We start from the raw sequence: 26464 nt of genomic DNA, 5'->3' as shown, positions 1-26464 counted from the left end.
AAAGCCAGTATGTGGAGTGCTCAAGAAGGGCTTCCTGGGGAGATTCTCACTTACCACTAATGTTTGTTATAGTTCAAAGGACTTAAGTAATTCTTCTTGTGGATGTCCAGCCCTTTTACTGTCGCAAAGATTTTAGCAGAGTAATTGCTTCCATCTCCTGGGTGCCTGGCCCTCTGACTGTTATTCCAGCCACCTCACCCACTCCTGACAACACACACGTGCCAGTACTTCCACAAGTTTGGGGGCACGTTTGCACTACTGTGTCACGAGAAGAGCACAAGATTATACAACCAGGGCACCAGGGCTCTGAGTTCATTTTTTTTGAACTGGTTGCATGGACAGATCACCATGTTTCTCTGTGGAAGTACGCTATTTGGGTAATGATACCACATTATCACCACTTAGCAACTTTTATTCTATATATAATGTGGCTATAAAGCAATTTTGCTTAATTTCAGTACTTGGATCAGAAGTCAACAGAAAATTCAGGGTAAAAGTTTTTAAGCTTTATCAGTAAATCTGAGCCCTGGGTGATTCTGAGGAAACAAAATAGCCAAGGAAAAGAATTTTTAGCATTAAGATGTAGATAAGTGAAAGCAACATATTTTACAGCAAATTTCTGCTTCTTCTATCTTGTTTAACGTATCGAGGTATTTTTGGTAGTTAAGTGTATTTCAGTTGATGTCTAAACTCAGGGTAGTTATGTGGTGGCTTAGCAGTCCTTTCCGTGGAAGGGAGCATGTGCCTATGTACCTCATCACAAGGAATTGTTAGGATGTAGAGATTGATAAAAATTAGTCTGCTTAGAAGCCCACCTGCGTTGTTCCTATAGAGAAAAGTGCCACCAAAAGAAATTTGTAATGGAGGACTTTGTATGTACCGGGTCACTTCCTAGTTGTTTCTTTAAAGATGATTCCCTTGGTAGAGTTCTGTGCATTTATTATCTCACTAACTGTTTAAATATACTTAATAAAATGTTTTCAAAATGTGTTTGTGGTCTATTTTTTTCTAAAGGGTATTTGCTGACAAAGAATCTGATCTTGCAAGTTAACTGAAACAAAACTGGCTGAATGCAAAGTTGGTTTCTTTCCCGAGCTGCAGTTTCTCTAGGTCCCAAGCACTGGCAGTTACCGTACAGCTTTAATCAGCAGCCTACTTGGGCGACTGGCAGCCAAGCAGAAAATGTTCTGAAGCATTCCGTGCATGTAAAATATGCTCCTCTTCCCCAGATCAGCAAAACATTCCCAGAGTTACCAGCCCCATTTAATTTTGCTTTGAAATAGAATAAATGGAAGTAGCATTATGTGTATCTTTTGGAGCCGTTTTCGTTTGGTGTAAGTTGTGTACACATTAACTGGGTCCACTGTAACAAAAGTTTGGACATACTGCAGTTTTTTCTTCACTTCAGAAACCTCCTCATTCCTCACTTTCTACTCTATGCTAGTTCCCTGTGCATGTAGTAAAGAACTTGTTCCAAGTCAGACATGCCTGTATGTGGCCTGTGTTTTTACAGTGAACACTAGGTGGGTTAAATTGAAAACAGATTAGGCCAACATGCTGAAAATGGAAAAGCAGGTAAGAAAAGACTTGAAAAATGCCTAGTATATGAACATTTTCAATAAAAAACAAAAACAGAGTTGTTTAAAGTTGGTTCCTAATATTGTAAAACTTTAGATCCTTAAAAAATTTTTATTAGCTTCCATGAAATATACAGTGGAGGATAGCCATTTGTGTTAAAATTACATCTTTTGTCCAAGAAAGCGGTTTAAAGATACCTTTAAAAAATTCCCAACACTTCTAAGGTGGTACAATACTAATTTTGGTGGATTTGCTGACATGCACATAGTGAATGTTTTTTAGTCCTGTGTTGTACATTCCTCCAAAATCTATTTGGTTCTGCAGTATATACAACAACCCAGATGTCATCCAAGAGAATGTACTAAAAGGATCTTAACAAAAAATACTTTATACCTATGGTTCCATGATCCAAAAATCTTGGTAGTGGGCTCTTATAAAATTGATTCTTCATACTGGTTCTTTGAAAGAGACAATTGTGTTTTCAGTTGGGAAATGCTCCCGTTTGTTAAACTGAATTAGCTGGCTCAGGAGTATGTACTTCACTGTGACAGAAATGAGAAGCAAGCTCCCTAATTGGCCAGCTACAAGAATTGGACTTACATTATTTTACTGTCTTAAAATTGTTCTATTTTCTCATATTGGTGACCATAAAAATGTTTACCATTCTCATTCATGTATAACTCATGTATGAGAAAAAAATGAAGGGGAAAAAAAACTTGAAAAAATTAGTAGTGCTCCACCATTGTCAACCTACACGCCCATTCTGTTACTGCAATTGCCTAAGGCAATAATATACTTCCTGGAGGGCTGAGGTAAAACAAACGAGATTAAAAGTACATTTCTTACAGCTGGGATAGGAGCTAGTTTTAATTTCCTTCTCTTCCAGTTAACCCAGGACAATCCAGGCCACCTGGGCCCTTACTGTCTCCAGCCCTCCAGGTAAGATGAGAGAAGCTAGGTTGTATTGCCTGGCCCTTCAAAGACCCAAAAAGAAGTCCTGACCATAACTGCCACTTTTCCACTTTTCAATCAACTAAATATTGCTCTCTCATAAACGCAACCTTTTGGGAGCAGTTAAGCCACATCAACCAAAAGAATTAAAAAAAAATGGTTTCAAGCCATCAAAAGTTATTTATGTGCATGGCATATCTGGTGTCCTGATACAAAAATAGTCTAAAATGTGCTATTTTGTGGAAAAGACAAAAAGCTCAGGATAGTGTTAATAGTATTTATTCTTTTGTGGAAATTTGAAGTATATGTATAAATGCTATTTTATTCATAGAAACTTCTGGGAAGATACATAAACTTAACAGTGGTCACCTATTTTGGGGGGTAGAGGAAACTATACCTTCTTTCTCATGTAATGTTTCTCTGTGAATGTTCTAACTCTTGGATATACTGCCTTCATACATTTATTTCTGTTAATGGGTTACCTCAAATTATGCACCACTTTTGTTTGCTTCTATATTTTGCTCAGGGTAAAGCACCCTAAATGTTACTTAACAGCACCAGGAAGACTGATAGATTTGATGTTAACATAAGAAATACAACATATATTAAAATAAAATGTAAAACTGACAAAGGACTGGTGTCTACAATAAAGAACCCCTAAAAACTACTCAGAAAAAGAGAAATAATCCAATAGAAAAATGGACAAAGGATGTGAATAGCTACTTTGCAAAAAAGGAAATACAAATGGCCAATAAAATCGAAAGACGTTAGTAATTGAGGGAAATGCAAACTAAAGTCACTTCACACTCATCTGATTTGCAAGTCAGATGAGTGTGAAGAGCAGCTTACCCTATGATGTACATCCTAAGTAACACACTGAGTATAATGGACAAGAATGTTCCACCAAAGAGTTGTTAATAAATACAGAAACAGTCTGGGAGACCACTTTATGCCATCAACTGGAGACAGGTCAATTATGGTAGTTCTATAGTACTGCTGCACAGTACTAAAATTAATGAATGGGAGTATATACACAACACGGATTAGTTATACAATAATGAGTAAAAAAATGAAAGTGGCAGAATGAGACTGTGTCAAGTTTAAAAGATGGACAACACTGAGGACTAGCGGGTTTATAGGTTTGTAACATCCAAGTACGGCAACACGCACTGGAGTGATAAACACCAAATTCTGGATGTTGACCACTGCAGGAGAGGAAAGAGAGTGTGGTCTGGAAGTGGTAAAATGTAAAGATTTGACAAAATATGCACTGAAAATTTGGATATTCAGTATAGAAATAAGTCTATTCTCCATATACTTGAAATAGTTCACAGAGCCACCATCAACACACATATCCTTACTTTAGCTCAGAAGGCAGTTCCAGTGGGGAATGTTACTGCCCGCTGTGGACCAGATGCCGTACTACGGACTAGGAGTCTAAGTCCGAACAGTGCAGGGCATCCGCCCTCAAGAAGATAATCTCACAGAAGCAGACTTGTGTTCTGATTAACTCTGCCACTGACAGCTGGAGAAATCTGCTCTTTTGTAAACTGGCTTGAGTTAAAAGCTAAGTGAAAGTTACTGAGGACAGCAGGACACAGGGTTCAGATACTCATCACTGTCTGGCTTCCTCCATCTTTCCTTTAAAGAATGAAAATAATGGGGAGAGGAACCGTGAATTCGGTGTAAAACAGAGCTGACACTTCCACACGTATACAGAAATTCCTTTTATTATGTTAAAGTATTCCTTAATGAGCTAGCAATTATTTGTAAAGAAGAGTCCAGAAAACAGATTTATGACAGTAACAGCCTTGTCCTTGATTAGAGATTTATGAATTATACACAAAACATTATTCCCTAGAGTGGGTTAATGAAGGGCTGTAAGGCTGTGCTAATGAGGCTGTGAACTTGAAAGAGGTCCTCCCTGCTTGTCTGGCTGCTCCAGTGAGACCAGGAGTCTTAGAAGGATGGCTGAGTTTTTTTCTCTTTGAAATTTAAAACTTTACTATGGTTCGGATGCTGTAAGAGACAGAAGTAATAAACATAAGTTCTGAGTGATTTAACACCACTAAAACTGTTTTTTTACCCTTCTTCCTCCATAACCCCAAGTCATTACCACATTCTACACTACACAGTTAAAGAGAAAGTTTACCTCTTCCCTGCATGCATCAGTTCAAAGGCTTCATTAATCTGGTCAAAAGGCAGATTGTGAGTCACAAATTCATCAACCTTTATTTTTTTGGACATATATTCAGACACCAACTTTGGGATGCTTTCTACACTCTTCCATCCTAAAAGAAATCATACATCTATTCATTAATTTTTCCAACAAATCTCTACAGTGTGCTTACTTAGTGGGTGACAAAGGTATTTAAGAAAATGAATTTTTTCATGAATTAAAGAGGAATGAGAGGCCAAAATCAGCATAGAGAGGAGGAAGAATTTAATGTACATCTTTAGTTACAAGAAAAGTAAATGTCTTTTGAGTACTTTCCTTTTTCTGTATTAAGATTTACTAAAATACCATTAAATCTCAATGGAAATTATACCATACAAGACAGAACTCTGGAAGTCTCAGGACACGCTTAGTCCTGAGACTTGCAGTCCACAACACCAAAGATCTCTATAATCACGAAATTCAAGGAAGAAAAAAATTGATTGATGCAAGACTTTATTTCTGTGGTTTTAATTTCAAAAACAAAGTAGGGATAGCAACTCGGAATAGAAAACAAACTGAAAAGCAAAGAAGGAAGTCTTTAGTTGCATGTTAAGATTTTAAATAATATCAGATCCTTCAATTTTTCACTTGTATGAAAAGCAGCAATAAATCTACAAAGAAGCCTTCCCACCTTTTACACCAGCGAAGCTTTGGATCATATTTCAAATCCTTTTTGAGCCTTTCTAAATCTCTCTCCTGAAATCCTTTACCAATTATCTTTTCCCTCCAAATTGTGGTGCTTCTTTTATTTTCTCCTTTAAATCTCCTGGTAACCGAGACAATTACAGTCACCACTATTCCCTAGACCAAAACTTCTATTTACATCTGTGTCATATTTTAGCAACACCCATGGGGTTCCAAGGCTCCAGCATATTTTCCAGTGAGCATGTGAGAGGATGAGGCTTCAGTTACCACCAATCCCCCGACTCAGTCTCCTGGACTTAGAACGCCCTTTCAAATACATCTACGGACCCTGAGACGATGCCCCTGAGCTCCATGTGTGGCTCTAAAAGTTGAAGATCCTCAAGTGTGGCATACAGCTAGGACTTTGGAAAGGAGGGTTTAGTCAGCCTGACATTTTCTGTGGCAAATTCTGTAGTTATTAAAGAAGGAAAACTCTGGCTCTCATTTTTCAGGTAATTTTTTTTTCCTTAGCAGGATGACAAGGATATAAATATATTTTTTAAAAAGCTATAAAAGTTTTCTTCCATTCACTCACAGTTCGATAATACAAACGTGTTCTGATGTCTTGTCTTTTCCCTAGTTGAGCAACCTTGAAAAAGGTGGAAACTGTTTCTCAGCATTTTACTGGTAGTTCGTCAACCACTGTGTAGTTTTTAGGATCACACGAAGGAAAAATGATCAGTTTGATAGCTTTTCAAGTCTGTTGTAAGATTTTGTCTACCTTAACATTTTTAGTGTAAGACTTACTATTGGTTACTGCTGAAATCAGTACTATTCAGACAGAAACATGATCACATCCAGCAATCACTGCACTCTCTGGAAAAATGAGTAAAAATGCCGATAACCTAACATAAGTCCACAGCATGACAAAGTGTGGCTGATAATATTGTTTGCTTATTGAGCAACCAACTTCCTACTCTTGCCCTACCCGCAACTATTTCCTTATTAATGGAATACTGATTTTTTTAAAGTGTGTTAAAAGTAGCCTTGTGTTTCAAGAGAAGCCGAGCCTCTCCCCAGTTCCAAGGGTAAATGTTAATTGTGAAACTCTTCTATTAAAATAACTCGGGATTCAAGAATTTATGATGAGAAGGGAGCTCATGAAAATTGTTATGAAAACAAAAAAATCAGCCCGGCATTAAAATTCTGCCAGTGGAAAAAAAACAAAAGAGAAAATGTATTCATCTCCTCCACCAAATTACCTCCAAAGGCAGTGCCTTTCCACGTGCGGCCCGTCACCAGCTGGAAGGGACGAGTGGCGATTTCTTCACCTGAAGCCGCTACTCCAACCACCACGCTGACACCCCAGCCTTTGTGGCAGGCTTCCAGCGCTGCTCTCTGCAGGCAGAGACGTGACCAGATCACAGAAGTCAGTGCACTTTGCTAAGAATATCTGCTTCCCCAGAAGCTTCCGGGGGAGAAGGTGGTGGCATAAACTTTTTTTTTTAAATGGTAACAAAATGATCAAATTGAGTATTTGGCAAGTTTAATTTTATTGAACAATTTTAACAGGCATTTAAAAGAATTTACTAACTTGGCTAAATATTTACACAAATTGAAAGAATTTAGAGCTTTTATTTGTTGTCTGTTTTTTAAAAGTAAATCCTAGCTTGAAATTCTAAAGACTATAATACAGGCAGCAGGCAGAGAAGTGACAGTAATACTTTTGCTGAGTGTCTACTTTGCATCAAGTACCTGTGGTTACTCTCTGCGTTCTACACAAGGAACAGGTTTACAGAAGTTAAGTCGTTGCTCAAGGTCACTGAGTTAGTAAGTGGATGCCTATCTGATTCTAAAGCCCATGTTCTCTATGACTGCATCATTCTGCCTTTTCATTTAATGAAACATACTCTAAGGGTTAGCATACTGAAAGGCAAAGAAACATTTTTCTCCATTTTCCTCTGACCATGCTTCTACCTTTTCCCATTTCTAGTTAAAATAGTTATTTTTCCCTTCTTCTATTAGGATAATTCTTATCTAGAGACTTTTCCTTTGCAAAACAAAACACTTTTTGATCCTAAGGAAATTACACTTAAAAAAATAAGTCACACACACATACACACAAAAGGAACGAAGCTAAGAACACTCACCATGACCTTCACATTACCGATACACTCAAAGGAATAGTCCACGCCCCCATCAGTCATCTCAATCAGCACTTCCTGGATAGGTTTACTGAAGTCTTGGGGGTTAACACATTCAGAGGCCCCAAACTCCTTGGCCCTTGCAAATTTATCTTTATTGATGTCCACACCAATGATCCGGGATGCACCAGCCACCTTACAGCCCATGATAACTGCCAATCCAACTCCTCCCAGGCCAAAGACGGCACAAGTAGAGCCAGGTTCCACCTAATAGTAAAGACAGTCCATAAGGTACGCATTCCACAAGAGTCAAGGAAATCATCAGGTTTCTTACAGATTGGGCCAATTTCACTATTCCAGTAAAGCTCTGTTGTATCAAATTAGAAGGTGGAAGCTAAAAACCAGGCCAACACTTACCTTGGCAGTGTTCACAGCAGCACCATAACCAGTTGAAATGCCACAACCCAGAAGGCAGACTTTATCCAAAGGGGCTAAAGGATCAATTTTAGCAACAGAGATATCAGCCACAACTGTGTATTCAGAAAACGTGCTGGTTCCCATGTAATGTAAAATTGTCTTTCCTTTACAGGTAAATCTGCTAGTGCCATCTGGCATTAATCCTTTCCCTTGAGTGATTCTAAAGAAAATAAAAAAAGGAAAAAGGTAGGGTAGAATCAGGTTTTCTAAAACCACAGGAAAAACAAATCAATTTAAAAAATAATGACCAGTAAATAGTTAGAAAGTGTGCTAAGACTGAAAGTCTAATTTCCAATATATTTATTAATATTTAGCAATGCCTTATAGGGACATTTATAAGAGATTTATAATCTTAGCTATCTTTTTCAACATTCAATATCCTTCTGGATTTTACTGTCAGAATACTGAAATAATTTTAACAGGTACAACTTATGGATCAGATGAAATAATTTTAAAATTCCATCATAAAACTCTGTGAGCAAATATAACTTCGTAAGCTTAAAGCCAAAACCAGCATCTGTACAGCAGAGATTACAAGCAATCATCCAGATCAGCTGATGAAAATAGATGGCCAAACTGGCTAATTTAGATCTTTTAGGAGGCCTATTTCAAAAGTGTACAGTCCTCACAGATTCAAGTAATTTTTTCACTTTGTTTTTTGCCTGTGTAGTTGGTTACACCAATAAAGGAAAAATAAATAAACCTCACAAATGCAACCGATATAATACTAACAAAAATTATGTTTGATATTCTGAACAGATAGATGATATAATGTCTTGCTTAGGAATATGGGCTGTAAAAGCAAACACCCTTGGGTTTAAAATTCCATGTGATCTTGGGCAAGAGAGTTAACTTTTGGGCCTTAGTTTCCTCACTAGAAAATCAGAGAAACCATCTCTCTTTCTTATAGATTGCTATGAAAATCAAATGAGAGGAGTGTATCCTATGACTCAGCAATTCCAATCCTAGGAAAGTACCCAAGACAAAATTGTGCATACGTCTACCAAGAGACATGCATGAATGCTCATAGCAGTATTAATCACAACAGGCCCAAACTGGGAGCAGTGTAAATGTCCATGAACAGGAGAATGGGTAAACAGTGACATTTGGAATGGAATATGGCAGAAGCAAAAGAGAACCACTCATGCATACAGCAACTTGGATACACCTCACAGACATCATGGATGAAAGACGCCAGACAAAAGAGCACATACTGTATAATTCTGTTCATGCAGAATTGAGGGAGGCAGGTATTGACCTGTAAGGTACTTGAAGAACTTTGTGAGCTGCTAGAAGGGTTCTCTATCTTGATCTGGTTGTAACCATTGGGTGTGTATATGTATAAAAACTCGTTGAGTGTACACTTAAGATTTGTATATTTTAATTACTTTGTTATATGTATGTTCTACTTCAGTAAAAAAGATAAAAAAGTTGCGAATGAACACAAGATCTTAAATGCCTCAAAGAAGTTTTTTAAGTGCTATTACCTTGCTACAGTAAAATAACGACTTTTTCTGTGTTAAAAGCATTGTGCTATCTCTTATACTCTTGCCAAAACCTTATGAGGTAAGTTTTATTACTTTCATTTCATGGACAATTAAAATGGCTTATAAAAATGACTCCATTAAAAAAAAATAACTCCATTTAATTGCGTAAACATGTCCCTCCTTATTATACATTTTGGCAAATTTAGCCTAGGGTTATGGAACGAGAATGAGTTCAAAAAATTGTTATGTATCTTAACAGCTGATGATGCTGGGCAAACAACTCCATTTCTGAGTCTACATTTTCTCTTCTATGAATATGGTGATACCAGTGACAACAACAGGTTGCCATAAAGATGGAATAAAATAATTCACGGAGGATGATGCTCTGTACAAATTGCCACATAATTACTTATTAGTATCATGATTAATATTACCTCTTGTCTCAAGAATAAAATAAAAAGATACTAACCTTATCTTCTGGCAAAGGTTCGTTTTAGGATTTAGACAGAATTTGCATTCTCCACACTGTGGAATGTAAAGTGGGATGACAGTATCACCTGGAAAATGAATGCAAAGACATCATCCTGAATAAGCAGCATCCGTTTCTTTTTTCTCATTTTTTTTATTATCATTTTTTAACTGAAGTATAGTTGATTAACAATGCTGTGTTAGTTTCTGGTGTACAGCATAGTGATTCAGTTATACATATATATATTCTTTATCGCATTCTTTTTTATTGTAGGTTTCTGCAAATTACTGAATATAGTTCCCTGTGCTATACAGTAGGACCTTGTTGTTAGGTAGCATCTGTTTCTAAATGAATACATCAGCCACTGCAAATTCCCATTCCTGTCAACTCAGTTTGCAACGTTAACAACTTAAAAGGTTTAGAACTTTACCTACATAACATCATTTAGACACTGCCTGACTATGCAAAAAACACAAGTTTCAAAATTTTTATCCATATGAAACTCTTAAAACAGTAAGTGGAGAACAAGGAGGTCATGTGCTTCATAATACTGACTTGACATATCTTTAAAAATTCTTGCTTAATTGGGGAAAATTTGCTTTGGAAATGTACTTAAACCATTTCAGATAAACAGCAGTCTGAAAAATCAGAAAAAAATTCTCAAATATTTGTGCTTTCCAGATGAGAAATAAAACCAATCTTGACAGGCGATAACTTGTTCATAAATAAACGTGTAGTTTATCACAAATACAATTTCCCTATAGAAATAAGCCAGAATTGTAAAATAAATGGTTCAAATACCCTCCTTACCTGCCTTCAGCTTAGTAACTCCTTCACCAACACTCTCCACAATTCCAGCACCTTCATGCCCCAAGATCACTGGAAAACTCCCTTCAGGATCAGCCCCACTCAGGGTATAGGCGTCAGTGTGGCAGACTGCAGTGGCAATGATCTGACATGATATTAAAATAAAGAGTGTCTAAGTGTGTGTGCATGCAATTCAGAGTGAAGCATAGGTCAAAGTAAAGACATTTTTATTTTAATAGCATATTTTACAGATTGTAAGATACGTTTCTTTCTTATTTTAACTTCTCTAAAATCAGCATGTGCTTATAATCTATGGCATCTTAACAATTAGAACTGGCAATATTTCTTAGTAGTACATCAAAGTAATGGTTCATTTATAGGCAGTGGAACATGGTATGTCTATTCTACTTTTCAGTGAAGAGAAGGTAAACAAGGTGATTTACGGGCACTGTGCCTTCTTCAGGTGTGGAGAGGAAGGAACATTACCTACATGCAAAAGCAGGTAGAGCCCATCTCACTGCTGGTCTCCTCATGATTGCTGGGAAATGCAACGTCCAAAAAGGTACAATTTCTAAAATATGCCAGCCTGCTTGGTTGGGGCCAAAACTCAGAGCTTTCAGTGGAACCAACTCCCCTTCTAGCAATCATACACAATTTCTACTTAAATAAGCCTTTTATCCTGACCTCTGGCTTTCAAGCGTCTCTTATCTTTCCAAACTACCAGAAGTACAGAAAGGAAAAGTCTTGGGACTATTTGTATTTATGCTTCCCTGCTTCTCACCTATGTACTCAATTACAACATAACACTCTTAGCTTTTTTTTTTTTTAGCAGTTTCCCAGGGAAGGCAGCTGAACTCAGTGTACCCTATACAGCTCATTCTAGTACATCCAGGACCAACATTTTCTTCTTCAGTAGCAAAATCACAATCAGGTTGATTTCTAAACTTAAAGAAAAATATACTAACTATTATAAGATTTCAGATTCCTGCATCTGGGTTGAAAGGATCTTAAAAAGTTATCTGGTCCCGGGCTTCTCAACCTTTTACATGTGATCCCTGGGAGCATGAGCACTGGAGGTAGGATAGGGGAAGTATACTCCGATTCACAGCAAGAAAGTTTTTTTCTAGAATGTTAGTTTCATTCAGTGGTCACTACTTTAAAGCATTCATTTTATAGCAAAACAAGTACAGAGTAGAATGCCAGAACATCCAGCTGGCTGCCTTGTAAAATGTGCCTCTCTCCAGCGGTAACTTCAATTTCTCTGCCACAGTAGAGGTTGAGAAGCACTAGAAGAGTGAATCCCCCAAACCCTGACCTTGTCTCCAAGGGTCAGTACATTTCAAAACTCTAGAAGCAAGCTTACTGCATTTGCTTGTTGGTCCAGTAGTTATGAACCTCTTCCCAAGTCTTATTCGAAGTGTCTTCTAACAAAACTGAAGACTTTTTTTTTTGTTGTTGTTTCTAATGTGTCATCACACATTTTAAGTTACAGGAGTAGCAGAAAGGGGAGCATCCTACAAAGTCACCTTAAACCCAGGCTACATTAGATAAACTACAATAATCCAGTGACCCATGGGGAAAGCTGCTCAGACCAACAGCAAAGCTAAGAAGATGGAGAGCAGTGCTACAAAGGTGAGAGGGATAAAATAAGAGGTGGTGATTCCAAGGTTGGATGACTTTTATTACCTTCGCCTTGACACTGTCCTTTGGGGTTGATCCTCTGCAGTCAGAGGATGCATCTATCCAGAGACCTAATGGTAAGCATCAGATGTATCATTACCTTAATTCGAACTTCATGAGCCTTTGGGGGTGCCACCTCTATCTCCTCTATGGAGAGAGGCTTTCCAGCCTCCCAGGCAACGGCAGCCTTGCACTTGATAACCTGAAATGGGGAAAAAAAGAGAGCGAGTTGTTTATCCTCCTGGGCTAATAATCAACTACTTATGAGTTAATTAAGATGTTGATGAATGCTAATCTTAGAGAGTACATCACAAATTCACAAAGAAACATATACCTCTAAGAGACATGGAGCATTGTCTTGCATGTGTTTATATTTCATATAAATAACATTCATTAAAAAGAACTGAGATGACCACATAAAGTTCTGTTCATTGACTATTTCATGATCCTCTACAATGCATAAGTAGTAGCAGGTTAAGAACACAGGTTCCAGGGAGGGTGGGTATAGCTCAGTGGTAGAGCACACGCTTAGCATACACAAGGTCCTGGATCAATCCCCGGCATCACCATTAAAAAAAAAAAAAAAAAGATTTATGAACCCCCCCCCCCCAAAAAAACCAAAAACCAAGTTCCAAGAGAATCCGATTCAGTATTCTGGCACAGGGCCCAAGGAATCTGAATGCTTAAAATGTGCCCTACGAAATTCTTTTGTTCAGGTTGATTTGAGTAACACTGATTTAGTGCAAAACTGCACACTGGGAAGGAGTGTAAGAAGGAGTATCAGAATGGGGGAATTTAAAAAACTACATCTATTCCTTTTAACTGTGCTATCCAATAGAGTACACACTTGCCATGTGTGGCTATCCAGCACTTGAAAAATGCCCAGTCTGAACTGAGATAAGCTCTAAGTGTAAAATATACCCAGATTTTGAAGATTTAGTATAAAAAAATGAGAATATTTCAATAATATTTTCAAAACATTGATTACATGTTGAGATAGTATTTTGAATATACTGGGTTAAATTTTAACCCAATTCTAATGCCATTTTAACGTGGTTACTATAAAAGTTCAAATTACGTATGTGTCTCATATTATATTTCTATAATATGGTGCTGCTGTGAAGATTTTAGTCAGATTTACACCCTTCCTTTACCAGAGAATCAAGTGTAATGAGGAAGGTTTGGATCAGTTCACATAACGCTTATGAAATGTGTTGACAGGGTAAAGGTTGCACTGGGTTTGGAGACAGACTTGAAAGCTAACTACAAAAAGTGAGATTTAAACGGAGCGGTACAAAGCTACAGAATGCAAACTGTGGAGAAAAAGTATAACTTTGGTTGATGGGTTTGGGAAAGCTTCACTTTTAAGTAGGATATCAAAGGATGAAGAGATAGTCACATGAAGATAAAATACCTCTATACAGAGCGTGAGCAGTGAATGTGAAGCCCCTAATACAGTCCTTGACCCAGTGCAGCTTTGCAAAAATAAGCTGGTACTTTGTAGTAGCGGAAGAACAAAGAGTGGAGGAAAAGGAGGGCTGAACTATATAGATGGATGAGTGGCTTGTGTAAATTGGTGAGGTGATAAAAATGATTACTTTTAAAATTAAAATGTAAATATTAAATCTGATGGTAAAAATTCATACACTGCATTAGAATCTTTTTTCACTTCAATGCACCATAAATCCTAGGGGTTAGGCGCCGGCTACAGCTCTGCCACTTACAAGTGCGACCCGGGGCGAATTATTTTTGTGTGCGCAAAGCATGGCGGCTCCTAAGCCACTCCGAAGATACCAGGACATTGGCCCTCCTCCCTACTCCGGATCCCCCGACCCCCACCCCGCTTCTGCTGTCTCAGAAGCATCAAAACTTCCCAGTAAGCAGCTGGAACAAAGCTTCCTCCATTCTTTCCCGGTGAGCCGCTGACCCGAGGCCCCGTTTCAGCTCCGGTAGCCAGATCCCGTCTTTGGGCTGAGCCCCGCACGACCCCCGAGGCCAGAGGCCCGGTTTTGCCCCATGCTTTCCCTCCATCCCTTCCTTTCTCGGACTTCGTCCCCGGAGCACCTGGCGATACCTGGTTCGCCATGTCCTCGGATTCCGGTGACCGTGAAGCGGGCGTCCAAGTCCGGGAACGGCCTCGCGGGGTGGGTCCAGGACCTGGGCGGGGCGTGAGACGGGCGCGGTCCCGCCTCAGCTTGCGCGGGGGCGAGCGTGGAGGCGGGGCTTGAACGAGAAGGGCGGGGCCTGAGGTGCTGCGCGGTCAGTGCTCCCCCTGACGCCCAGGTGGTCTCGCGGGAAGCTGTAGTAGTTTCAAGGCGGCCGGAGGGCGGTGGCTGCTTTATGGTGAACCTGACAGGCTCGCTGCAAAGTCTCTGTCCGGAGTTTCCCCGTGTACCGTTAGCCCAGGCAGCGTAGATAAGGCTTACAGAGGAGAGATGTGGAAAGTGAGGAGCCAGGAATTCACTAAAAGCACGTGAGAAACAGTGAGAGGACTGCACGGCCTTTGCTCCTTGTACACACTGTGCACGTCTTGAGGACGCGAGATGAGTAAGACACGGCCCTTCGAGGGAGTCTCTGTCAGCTGGGCTGTGAGAAGAGTGATAAAGGGCCCACAAAGAGGCTCACAGGAAACTTCCCAGTTGACTGGAAAAAAACACAACCGAAGCCCTGTGAGTTGAGTTTATTCGGAATTTACTGAGGACTCCGGCTGGGAAGACAGGCTCTCAGAGAGCTCTGAGGAACTGTTCTCAAGGAGGGCGGAGGGGAAGGCCACCATATATGTGATTTTGACCCAGGGGTCCATGTAATCGAGCATATATCGTCTTAGAAGGTTGTTGCTAGCTGGGAGGAGCAGATATCTAAGTTAATGATTTCTCTGCTTTTCTAAGTAGCAGAAGATGCGAGAATCCAGATTCATAAAAGTTTCTCTTGGAATATTTCTAGCTATCTAAGGGCCTGTTTGCCCTGTTTTCCCAGAGCGCACAGTGCCTCTTTCCTGATCTGCGCTCTGAATTCCTTCCCTGTAGGTCTGCGACTCTGGTGGTGGCTAATCAATCAATCCTTGTAGAATCGAATGGTGGGCAACGTTCTTTGTTTTACACCAGGCTTCTGTTCCAGCTGCTGCTGAAGGGTGAGTAGGATTTTTGGCGGATGGTCAATAGGACACAGGGAGAGAATTTTGCAAGGAAGAGGGCAGTGGAAAATCTCTGGGACGTGGCAGTGTTTGTTGTTTTAAGAGTGGACCAGACTGTAGGGAGAGGGAGGATGGAGTATTTGCAGTTTACTCTTAAAACTCTGTTGTGGATGCTGAGTTTTTAATTTTTTTTTTTTTTGGATGCTGAATTTTATTAAAATGACTCTACTGGGCAGACTCCTCTCTTCTTTGATGTTCAGTCTTTTTCATGGCTCCTTTTCCTTGGTTTATAACTTAAGGGTTGTTGCTCTCAAAAACTCTATTCAAAATCTTTCCCTTCACTCCACTCTCTCATCCACATCATGGCTTTTAACTTCTTGTTATGAATCAGAATGGCTCCCAGTAAACTCCAGACTTGGGCACACAACTGCCTACTAGACTTCTGTCTCTATTAGGATGTTTTACAATTGTCTCAGACTCACCTTGTCTGGAACTCATCCTGTCATCCTTTTTTTTAAAGGTACTTTTTTTTCTTTGTATGGTATCACCATTTACTTACTTGCCCCAGTAGAAACCTGGGAATCACAGCTTCTCTCTCCCTCAGCCCCTGCATTCATTCTGTCACCAAACCTTAAAGACCTCTCACATCTTGTACCTCCTCTCTGTCCCCACTACTGCTGCCTTAGTTCAGACTCTCGTGATTTCTTACACGGTTTCTGATAAAGCCTCCCATGTGATTTCTTTGTTGCCGGGCCTCTGAATCTGATGTACTTCTAAATGAATGCCCTTTTAGCGATATTTCCAAAGCATACATCAATCCATGCCATTTCTTTTCACCTTTAATAATTTTTGAATGATATAGTTTATAAGTAAATAAATGTCATTCTTCTATTTAAAAATCTTCAAGAGTTGAGAGAGGGCTAAAATCTGAACTCTGTAGCGAGGCCAGCCAGACCTTGTGTAACCTGGTTTATTATGCTTATCTCTCCATCCTTATTTTCTGCTATTCCACCACATAAGTCTTGCTTCAGTCTTGTGGAAGATTTGTATTTCCTTAAAAGGGCTCTTTCTCTTTCTTGACTCCAGGCCTTTGTATATGATAGAACTTCTGCTTGGAATGCAGCAAGGCTCTTTCCAGTGAAAAAAGAGTTTTTAGCAGAAACTTAATTTTCTTTTCCCTACTGCAGATATATTGTGTATCTTCTGGGAATAAACATTTGCATTTTTATGGTACCTTGCTTGAAATAATGGACAGGACTTCTAGTTTCCGGTCTGGCATCTAAAGTGATTAGAAGTCATCACTCCATCCTAACAAGTAAAAAAGCTCAACCAATTGAAAAATCCAGACTCTTCTCTGATCCATCAGAGAAGTGAGATCACAGGGAAAACCGCTGACCCCAGAACTGGAGAGACATACAGATACAGACATCACAGCTTACTGGAGCAGAAACCCACCTCTGTGGAAACCAGTATTGGAGCTGGAAAATGTGACGCATAATTGGTGAATTGCTGGAGGCTTAGTGTGGATAAGTCTGAGAGTTAAAAACTCCAGAGAAATCCAGTCATGGAGGACCCTTACACTTTTGTGACTTTTATCTCTAGATGCTTTACCAGATCAGAGAAGAATTCCCTCATTCTTGCAGGGGAAGGGGAAAAGGAACCGTTTTGAAATATGCCAGAGCAATCTGTTTTTCTTAAATAGGCTTGCCCTCAATAGAGACTGTTTTACCAGAGTCTGACCTACTGAGGTGTTAACAGAGTTTAACTGACATTGGGGAAGAGAAATACCCAACTGCAGCCCCCTTTAGACATCCTGTACCACCTGAGGAGGTGAAACAAATTGAGAAGAAATCACAAAATTCACAATCCAGGGACACAGGCTTACTAAAAGACTGAGATCTAATCATAAGACTATAGAAACCTTCCCCTTCTCCCACACCTTACTACTTACCACTATCATGACAAAGGCCTGTTTACCACCTTTCTACCCGTAAGTGTATCATGTCTGCCTTTCAGCAAAAAATGACAAGGTGTACTAAAAGGCAAAAAGCACAGTTTGAAGACACAGAACAAGAACCTGACTTTGATACGGCAGGGATTTTGACATTATCAAGGATTTAAAACAACTCTGATATTAATATGCTAAGGGCTCTAATGGGAAAAATAAACAACATGCAAGAACAGATGGATCATGTAAGCAGGGAGATGGAAATTCTAAGAAAGAAAGAAAAAGAAATACTAGAAATTAAAACCACTGAAATGGAATTGGAGAATGCCTCTGATGGGCTTATTTGAGGATCATATATAGCTGAGGAAAGGATCTGCTAATTTGAGGATATGTCAGTAGAAACTTCTCAAACTGAAAAGGACAAAACAGATTGAAATAAATGGAAAAGCATATCTAAGAACTATGGAATAATTGCAAAAGATATAACATACACATAATGGAAATGCCAAAAGAAGGAGAAAGGAACAGAAGCAATATTTAGAGCAATAATGATTGAAAATTTTCTCAAGTTAATGTCAGACACTGGACCACAGATCAAAGAAGCTCAGAAAACACTAAGGAAACTAATGCAAAACAAAGAAACAAACAAAAAACAAACAAAAAAACCCAAACCAAACCAAACAAAAAGAACCCTACACCTAGGAATAACATATTCAAACTACAGAAAATCAAAGGTAAAGAAAAAAATCTTGAAAGAAGCCAGAGGGAAGAAACACCTTACCAAAAGAGGAGCAGAAATAAGAATTACATCGCATTTATCCTCAGAAGCAATCCAAGCAAAAATATAGTGAAGTGAAATATATAAATGTTGAGGGAAAAAACTTTCCAATCTAGAATTCTGTATCCAGTGACTTTATCCTTTAAAAGTGAAGGAGAAATAAAGGCTTTCTTAGATAAACATTGAGGAAATTTTTTGCCAGACCTGCCTTGCAAGAAATATTAAAGAGATTCTTCAGAGAGAAAGTGATTAAGGTCAGAAAATCAGATCCAGGTAAAGGAAAGAAGGGTGTTAGAAAATTAGTAAAAATAAAATTACAACTTTTATTTTTCTTTGTTGATTTAACAGATAACAGTTTGTTCAAAATAATAACAGCAAAAATATTTGATGATCATAGTTATAGATAATTGAAATACATGACAGCAATGATACAAGGCATGTGAGGGAGGAATTAGGATTATACTGACTGTTATTGTAAGGTATTAGCACTACCAGTGAAGCTGTATAGTGCTATTTGAAAGTGAACTTGGATTAGTTGTAAATATATACTGCAAAGTCTAGGGCAGCCACTAAATTAAATTTTTTTTGTGCCACTAAAATAAAAAACAGAAAGAATTACAGTTGATATGCTAAGAAAGAAGAGAAAATGGAATCATGTGAAATACTGCATTAACACCAGAGAAGCAGAAAAAGAGTGATAACAAAGAAGGGCAACAAGTAGAAAACAGTAACAAACATGGTAGGTAGTAATCCAACTGTATCAGTGATCATTTTAAATGCTGCTAGTCTAAATGCATCAATTAAAAGACATTGTCAGTGTGAATCAAAAAACAAGTCCCAAATATATGTTATATACAAAAAAAAACCTCACTTTAAGTATAGAGACACACATCGAGTGTAAAAGGATGGAGAAAGATAACAATACTAACACTAATCAAAAGCTAGAGTAGTTAGATTAATTTCAGACAGCAGATTCAAAGCAAGAAAGCGAGGCATTGCATAATGATAAAGGGGTATCATGTCTTTGCCAAGAAGACATGATAATCCTTAATTTGTATGTGTCTAAAAACAGCCTCATAATACATGAGGCAAAAACTGCTAGAACTGTAAGGAGAAATAGATTCACTGTAACTGTTGGACTTCAACATCCCTCTATCAGAAACGGACAGACCCAGCAGGCAGACAATCAGTAAGGATATGTTGAATTCAACAGCACCATCAACCACCTGGATATAATTGATATCAATGGACTATTTTATCCAACAACAGCATAATACATTTTCTTCTCAATGTCACATGAAACACCCAACAAGATAGATCACTTTCTGTGCCATGAAACATACCTTAACAAACTTAAGAGAATAAAAATACAGTGTATGTTCTCTGACCACAGTGGAATTAAAGATAGCTGGAAAATCTGAAAATACATGAAATTAAACCATACACTTCTAAATAATACATGGATCAAAGAAGAAATCTTAAGAGAAATTTAAAAAAATGTTTTGAACTAAATGAAAATGAAATCAGAACTTAAAATTTGTGGGATGGAGTGAAAGTAATGCTTTTCTTGTAGTTGGTATATTGTAAGTTATCCATTGTTATAAGTAACCTGAGCATATCTTTTCCTGACTGGAACTGTGGAGACTCTGGAAGACCTGACAGGCTGGAGAAGTACAGGCATACCTCATTTTATTGTGCTTCACTTTATTGCACTTCACAGACCCTGAATTTTTAAAAATTAAAGGTTTGTGGTAATTCTGTGTTGTCAGACTATGGTTAGCATTTTTTTTAGCAATAAAGTTAAAGTATGTACATTGGGTTTTTTTTAGACACAATGCTGTTGCACACTTAATAGACTACAGTATGGTGTAAATATAGCTTTTATATGTACTGGGAAACCAAAAAAATTTCATGTGATTCACTTTATTGCTATATTTGATCAATTGTGGTGGTCTGGAACAAAACCTGCAGTATCTTTGAGGTGTGCCTGTACAAGGAATAGTTTCATGATTAAATGTAGCAGGAAATTAAAATGGAACCTTTCATGTTATCTCAATTTTGTCTAAGTATTCCAAGGCCAAGTAATATAGGTGCCAAAATTATCCCAGCATTCTAAGGCAAAATACTAGATTACCTTATGTAGGACATGCTAAGAGACAGAAAATTTCTTCTGTCAGAATTAGCTCACTTCCTGCCTCTGAGTTATATAAAGGAGAGCAGAGACTTCATGGGGAAGGGCAGAAGTGGTTTGGAGGAAGGATTTCTTTGGAGAGAGTCGTCAGTGTGCTGTAAATGCCCTTCCTACTTCCTGGTGAGGATGATGGAAGCACTTCTCCTTTAACTGCAGCCAAGAGAAAACATTCAAAAAGCATGAAATGTTTTCTCTGGTACCTTGATTCGTAGAAGACTCTGTTACCTGAAATAAATTAGGAAAAAAAAAAAAAAAGGCTAGAGAGGCTGGCTAGAACAGCCGCCTGGTGGCAGAATGAAGTAGAGCAAAATTTGGGGACAAGAACACACGTTTCCCATGGACCAAAGGTGGAAACTGCAAAGAAATAAAATTGTAGATCATCTTAAAAGGAACTTCACTAAAAAGACCCATCTGGAGAGGTTAATGTGAGCCCGGTGAAAGCCAAGGGCTGAAGGCAAAGTCTTGGTCAGTTGTAGAAAGAATCATCCCTATAAAGGAATCGCAGGTAGGAGATCCTCAGTGGAGCAGAAGATTTTTGTGAAACACACAGGAATTCCCCACTTAAGAAGGAATCCAGTATCTAAAGGATGCTAGATGCAAAGGGCACCAATGTCAGATTGCAACACTGTGGGTTGTGTAAAATGTATTTTCCTCCAAATTTCCCCTCTTCCTAGGCTGGGCAATGGAGGGGGCTTGAAGCAGTTGTTGGCAAGTGTGGGAGGAGATGGAATACAGAAGCAAGAAGAAGCAAGCCCCTTTTCTTCCCAAGCCCCTTTCTACTGCAGATTTAATTTCTTGTGGCAGCAATGGCAGTCAAACTAGTGGTGGTGCCCTCTATCTAGGGGTGGAATTGACAGTTCAGTCTGCAGCCTCTGGGGCCTGAGGGCAAGGAAAATGGTGACCAGATCAGTTCTGCTATGTGGGTTTGGACATAATTTCAAGCTGAATATCTTTGAAAGTGTTTTCTAGTAATTTTGGTAGTTCTATAAACTGCCATACTTTAAATAAATTCCTTATCATTTTAAATTAGCCAGAATTGATTTCTGTGACTTGCAGTAGAACCAATCAAAAACGGTATCAGAAGTTTTACAAGAAAACAGACACCAGGGAAATGGGTCAGTCTGGGATTAATTATCTGACCTGGTTGAGGCTGAAAGCTGTGAAAATTCAGTTGATTCTAAGGAGTAGATTATCTCTACTTATGGCAGGATGAAACAGTTAATAAATAAACTCTGATTTCCTGGAAGTAAGTATTAAAGGCAAAGTATTGGGGGCCACAAGTTTTTTGCCAAAGAAGAGTATTAAAAGAGCATAAGTCATTTAAAGCTTGTAGCGGTAGATAGTTGCTTCTGCAAATGTGGTACAGTTAATGAAAGAGAATGGTAAATTCTGCTGCTCAGTGATGTCAGGGCTCTAGTTCAGCTTCTCTGCCATTCTCTTGTCTTTCCCTTCATGGTTGCAAGATGGCTGCTGCAGCTCCAGCCTGTAATGTACTTATGACAATATCCAAAGGCAGGAAAGAAAGGGTCTTTTTTTTTTTAAAACTCAATCCCCACCTCTTTTTTTACATCAAGAGGGAAATCGCTCCCTCAGCAGACTTCCCCTTATGTATCACTCATCAGAATGAAGTCCTGTGTCTGCCCTAAGTCAGTCACTAGCAAAGAGGAATGGGATTAGATCAATCATAGCTTAACTTCTGGAGCTGAGGGAGAGTCCCATCTTCCCTGAGCTCATTATTGCCTGTTTCTGGAATAAAATTGGGGTTCTGATTGGAAGGAAGAAGAGAGGAACGGTTAATGAGTAGGAATCTAGTGTGGGCAACACCATTTTGGGGGTAGCTTTCATCTATTTATAGTATGACCTAAAGAATTGCCATCTTTGAGTAGAACCTAGAGCAATAGAAGTTCAGCTGGTCTAGCCTGCTATGAGGACAACCCTGATGCTTTCCTTTAATGGACTGAATAGCTTTTAAGTGACCATGGCAGGATGTCCAGTAGTAGAATCATGGTGGAGAACCTGGAGTTTAGAGCAAAGTCATACTCTCTTCAGTCCTGGTTATGATGAAAAATGCCTGACCATGAGTCATTAGGTAATCATGCTATCTGACTTTCTCACTATGAACTGGGTATTATTGGATCCACAAATTTAGGAGGCTGCATGTGCCCAGGGGGATAGCCTTATCAAAGGAATTGATATATAGAGGAATAGACCCAAGCAGATCGTGAAGGTCTAATACATTGCCTGAGCATTAGACACACACTCCTACTGCATTTCCATCCCTCAGGGAGATTCCCTATGATCAGTTCATAGAGGAGGAAGAGAATTTCAGCATGGTTATTATATACTCTGCACAATATTCTGGCAGTTGGTAGAGGTAGACTCAGGGAATCTTGCCAGGGTACAGAACTGCAAGCATTATATCACTGTGAGTTATGTTTGATCAGAATGAAATTGTCTGAGATATAAATCTACATTGATTAATAGGCAGTAGTTAATATTTGGTCAGATGATCAGGGACTTTGAAGGAATGAGGTTGTAAGATTAGTAATAAGGAAATCTGGAAAAGAGATAATGTGGATGGACATTTCATAGCAGGCACTGAGTGTGAGGAAAATGTATATTTCATGTGATTCTTACCAAAAGTTCTGACTTGGGAAGGGATTGTTAATAATCAGGTGAACAAGGTGATCCATCCTGGGGATGCTGTTTAGCAGGCAACACTGTCTTTGGAGTTTTACAAGAGCTTTTGGTTTAAATAACATTTGTAGTAACAGAGAATGAATTTCTTTTTAACGAAAACCAGAAGACATTCTAGTAACGGTTTTGAGTGTTCACACATCTCTATATTGCTATGGAGAGCAAAATGATATTCTTGGGAAGGTTCTTAATTTAATACCTTATCAAGTCAGGTTTTTAAAAATAGCTTATGATGCAGAATTTCTCTTTTCAAGCCTACAAGAAGGGACATCTCTTTCATTTCTTTCTCAGAATCCTTTGGTTAATTATGAAGACTTTTATTTCTTAAATTTTATTAGCTGTATTATAAGCAGGCCTATAGAATCATTGAAAAGTCCACAAATGATAGACACTAGAGAGGGTGTGGAAAAAATGGAACCCTTCTACACTGCTAGTGGGAATGTAGTTTGGTGCAGGCATTATGGAAAACAGTATGGAGATTCCTCAAAAAACTAAAAATAGACACCATATGATCCAGCAATCCCACTCCTGGGCATATATCCAGAGGGAACTCTAATTCAAAAAGATACATGCACCCCAATGTTCATAGCTGCACTATATGCAATAGCCAAGACATGGAAACAAGTGTCCATTGACAGATGACTGGATAAAGAAGTTGTGGTATATTTATATAATGGAATACTACTCAGCCATAAAAAGTATAAAATAATGTCATTTGTAGCAACATGGATGGACCCAGAGATTGTCATTCTAAGTGAAGCGAGCCAGAAAGAGAAAGAAAAATACCATATGATGTCACTTATATGTCACTTTTTTCACTAAAAGAAAAAAGAGGACACTAATGAACTCATCTACAAAACAGAACAGACTCATGGACATAGTAAACAATCTTATGGTTACTGGGGGAAGGGGGTGGGAAGGGATAAATTTGGGAGTTTGAGATTTGCAAATGTTAGCCCCCAGTTTTTTGTGTAACACAGGGAACTATATTCAATAGCTTATAATAACCTTTAATGAAAAAGAATATAAAAATGAATATATGTATATATATGCATGACTGGAACATTGTGCTGTACACCAGAAATTGACACATGATAACTGACTATACTTCACTTAAAAAGAAAAAATCAGGCCTGTAGAACAGAATTTTATTGACAGAAATGGAGAAAAGAAATGGAAAAAAAATGTTATTTAATAATAATAAAATAAGGAGGATATAGTTTTTTTCTTTATTATTAAATACCTCACTTACTTATAATTTCTTTCTAAAAAGACCTTGAAACTTCAGAGAAGACAAATGGTCTATCCTTGTGTTCAAGTGGTAGACTAAGCATTCTGGTTTAATAGCATTCCAGAGAGGAAGTATTTAGGGATTTTATACAGCTCAGTATTTGTCAATAATGGAGATGATTGACTAAAGAATACTAAAAATCTAGCCTGCATTTACTGATATATCATTCAGAATAGGTATATTATTCAGACTGCGTATGGAATATAGAGTTCAAGAAAACTTAGAGATATTTAATTAGGAATAGAGAGTACACGGTGGTAGGGGAGAAGGGGGTGTGTCAGCTGTCTTCACCTAGCAGAAGGACTGAACTTTGTGATGCTCCAGATGGCAGAACTGGGGACGCAGACCTTAGCTTTAACCATAAGGAAACAATTGGCCTGCTATCTGCGAAGCGCTTAAAGAATGTGAAAAATGGCTTTGCCCTCAAGAAGCTGTAGTCCACTGAAAATGCTGAAGAATCAGATGAAATAATGTACATGAAAATACTTAAAAAAATGTCAACTGTGATATAAATGAAAGTTGTTATTCTCTCTCTGAATTCTTTCTCTCAAAGAAAAGAGATGGGAAAATGTTAAAAAAAAAACCAACAACCAAAAAACAAAAACCAAACACCAGAGGGCATTGTAGTAGCATTTAGAAAACAATGACAGTCCATGTTTGAAGACAGTTAATATACCTTAAAAATGCATTTTTTTTTCTTCTCTGAAGAATACACTGTCATTGTATTGCCTTCTAAATTCAGGTATTAGTCACCTACTAACCAGCATTCTTAAAAACTTGTAATAGTTTCAGTCCAAAATGTCATTTAAAAAATAGACCTGTGTATCTTAATATATTAGAGAATTCAAACCTTCAAATTTTTTTTTTTTTTTTTGGTTTGTTTTGCTTTTTCTTTTGAAGGGATCAAGTTCTAGTCCAGTTTTGTTTCAGTGGCTTGACGCCCTAGGAATACTATAATTTGTGTTGTCCCTAGTAGTTCAAAAAGTAACATTTAAAAAATAAAGAACAAATACTAGAGCCCTCAGGAAAAGCAGACAATTGTCAGTAGTCTGCAGATTATTTTTACGTCTCTAAAGTGCAGTTTTTAAGTGAAGTTTTCTGCATGCTGCCAAATGAATTATTGTTACATGATTTTTGTTGTTTCTGTAGTATCATATAAATATTTAGTATTCATATCTTATTTTAAGAGAGAGAGAGAGAGATGTTTGGGTAACTAAGACATTAGGTGTTCATTTTGAAGAATTATATTATAATTACGTTTACGAGGAGTTTTAGCTGGGGGCCTGGATGAGAAGAAAGGTCTCTGCTGTAAAAGGAATGGTAAACCCCATACACATCACCGTGGGTTTTCACTGATTTTGTAAATAACCCTAGCGGCCTTGTTAAGAATAATGAGTTTTTTTATTTTTCAAATCACCTAACCAGACGTGGAAAAATAAAAGACTGATAGAGGCAGGGATGCTGACTGCAGGAGTGATTGGAGAGAGAGAGAACTACTGTATCACAACTTAGTTAATCATTTATTATTAATTTAGTTATTAATTTTTATTAATTTAACTTTATTAATAAAATAGTGCTCATAATGATTCTCCTGAATTATTAAGATTAGATTTGTGATTCTCTATTTAGGAAAAAAGAGGAGCATAGAAAATGTTTTGGAAAAGTTTCATTCAAAAGGGCTAGTATAAATTATTTGGACACTTGTGAGGATAAACTTTGGTATCAGACAACATGTATCTATTGAGCCTCTCTAATAGAACAATAGATTCAAAGATCATTCTGCCTTCAAGGAGTTTACAAACATATACTTGAAAAACTAACAGTGGAAGCAGCATGTCTTAAGATTTCAATAAAGACACTAAGACCCAAAGGATATCAGGGAAGAAAGATAGCTTTGTGGCTGCCAAGATCTGAAAAGGAGTTGGGTCTCAAGCTGGACCTGGGAAGAACTGAGGGAGCCGAGGAGAGGAGGGGAAGGCATGAGGAAAAAG

At 38.2% G+C, this 26464-nt stretch overlaps 1 protein-coding gene and 1 long non-coding RNA gene across 2 annotated transcripts; one reads left to right on the top strand and one right to left on the bottom strand.

The window, feature by feature from the left end:
* Nucleotides 1-4243: 4243 nt before the first annotated feature.
* ADH5 (alcohol dehydrogenase 5 (class III), chi polypeptide) lies at nt 4244-14658 on the bottom strand. The gene is made up of 9 exons (XM_010953562.2): nt 14510-14658; nt 12536-12637; nt 10759-10900; nt 9949-10036; nt 7933-8152; nt 7522-7782; nt 6634-6769; nt 4682-4820; nt 4244-4548 (listed from the first exon to the last, which is right to left on the bottom strand). Exons 1-9 carry the CDS (start codon nt 14519-14521, stop codon nt 4524-4526), a joined length of 1125 nt encoding a protein of 374 aa, XP_010951864.1. The 5' UTR covers nt 14522-14658; the 3' UTR covers nt 4244-4523.
* A 158-nt stretch (nt 14659-14816) lies between these two features.
* LOC123616476 (uncharacterized) lies at nt 14817-21272 on the top strand. Its single transcript, XR_006724472.2, has 3 exons — nt 14817-15104; nt 15462-15565; nt 16756-21272. It is a non-coding gene; the product is annotated as an uncharacterized LOC123616476 (long non-coding RNA).
* Nucleotides 21273-26464: the final 5192 nt, after the last annotated feature.

This window comes from Camelus bactrianus, chromosome 2 (genome assembly GCF_048773025.1).
Source record: "Camelus bactrianus isolate YW-2024 breed Bactrian camel chromosome 2, ASM4877302v1, whole genome shotgun sequence".
Taxonomy (NCBI): domain Eukaryota; kingdom Metazoa; phylum Chordata; class Mammalia; order Artiodactyla; family Camelidae; genus Camelus; species Camelus bactrianus.
Note: the sequence above shows the minus strand (reverse complement) of the source record. Positions and strands in the feature narration are given on the sequence as shown.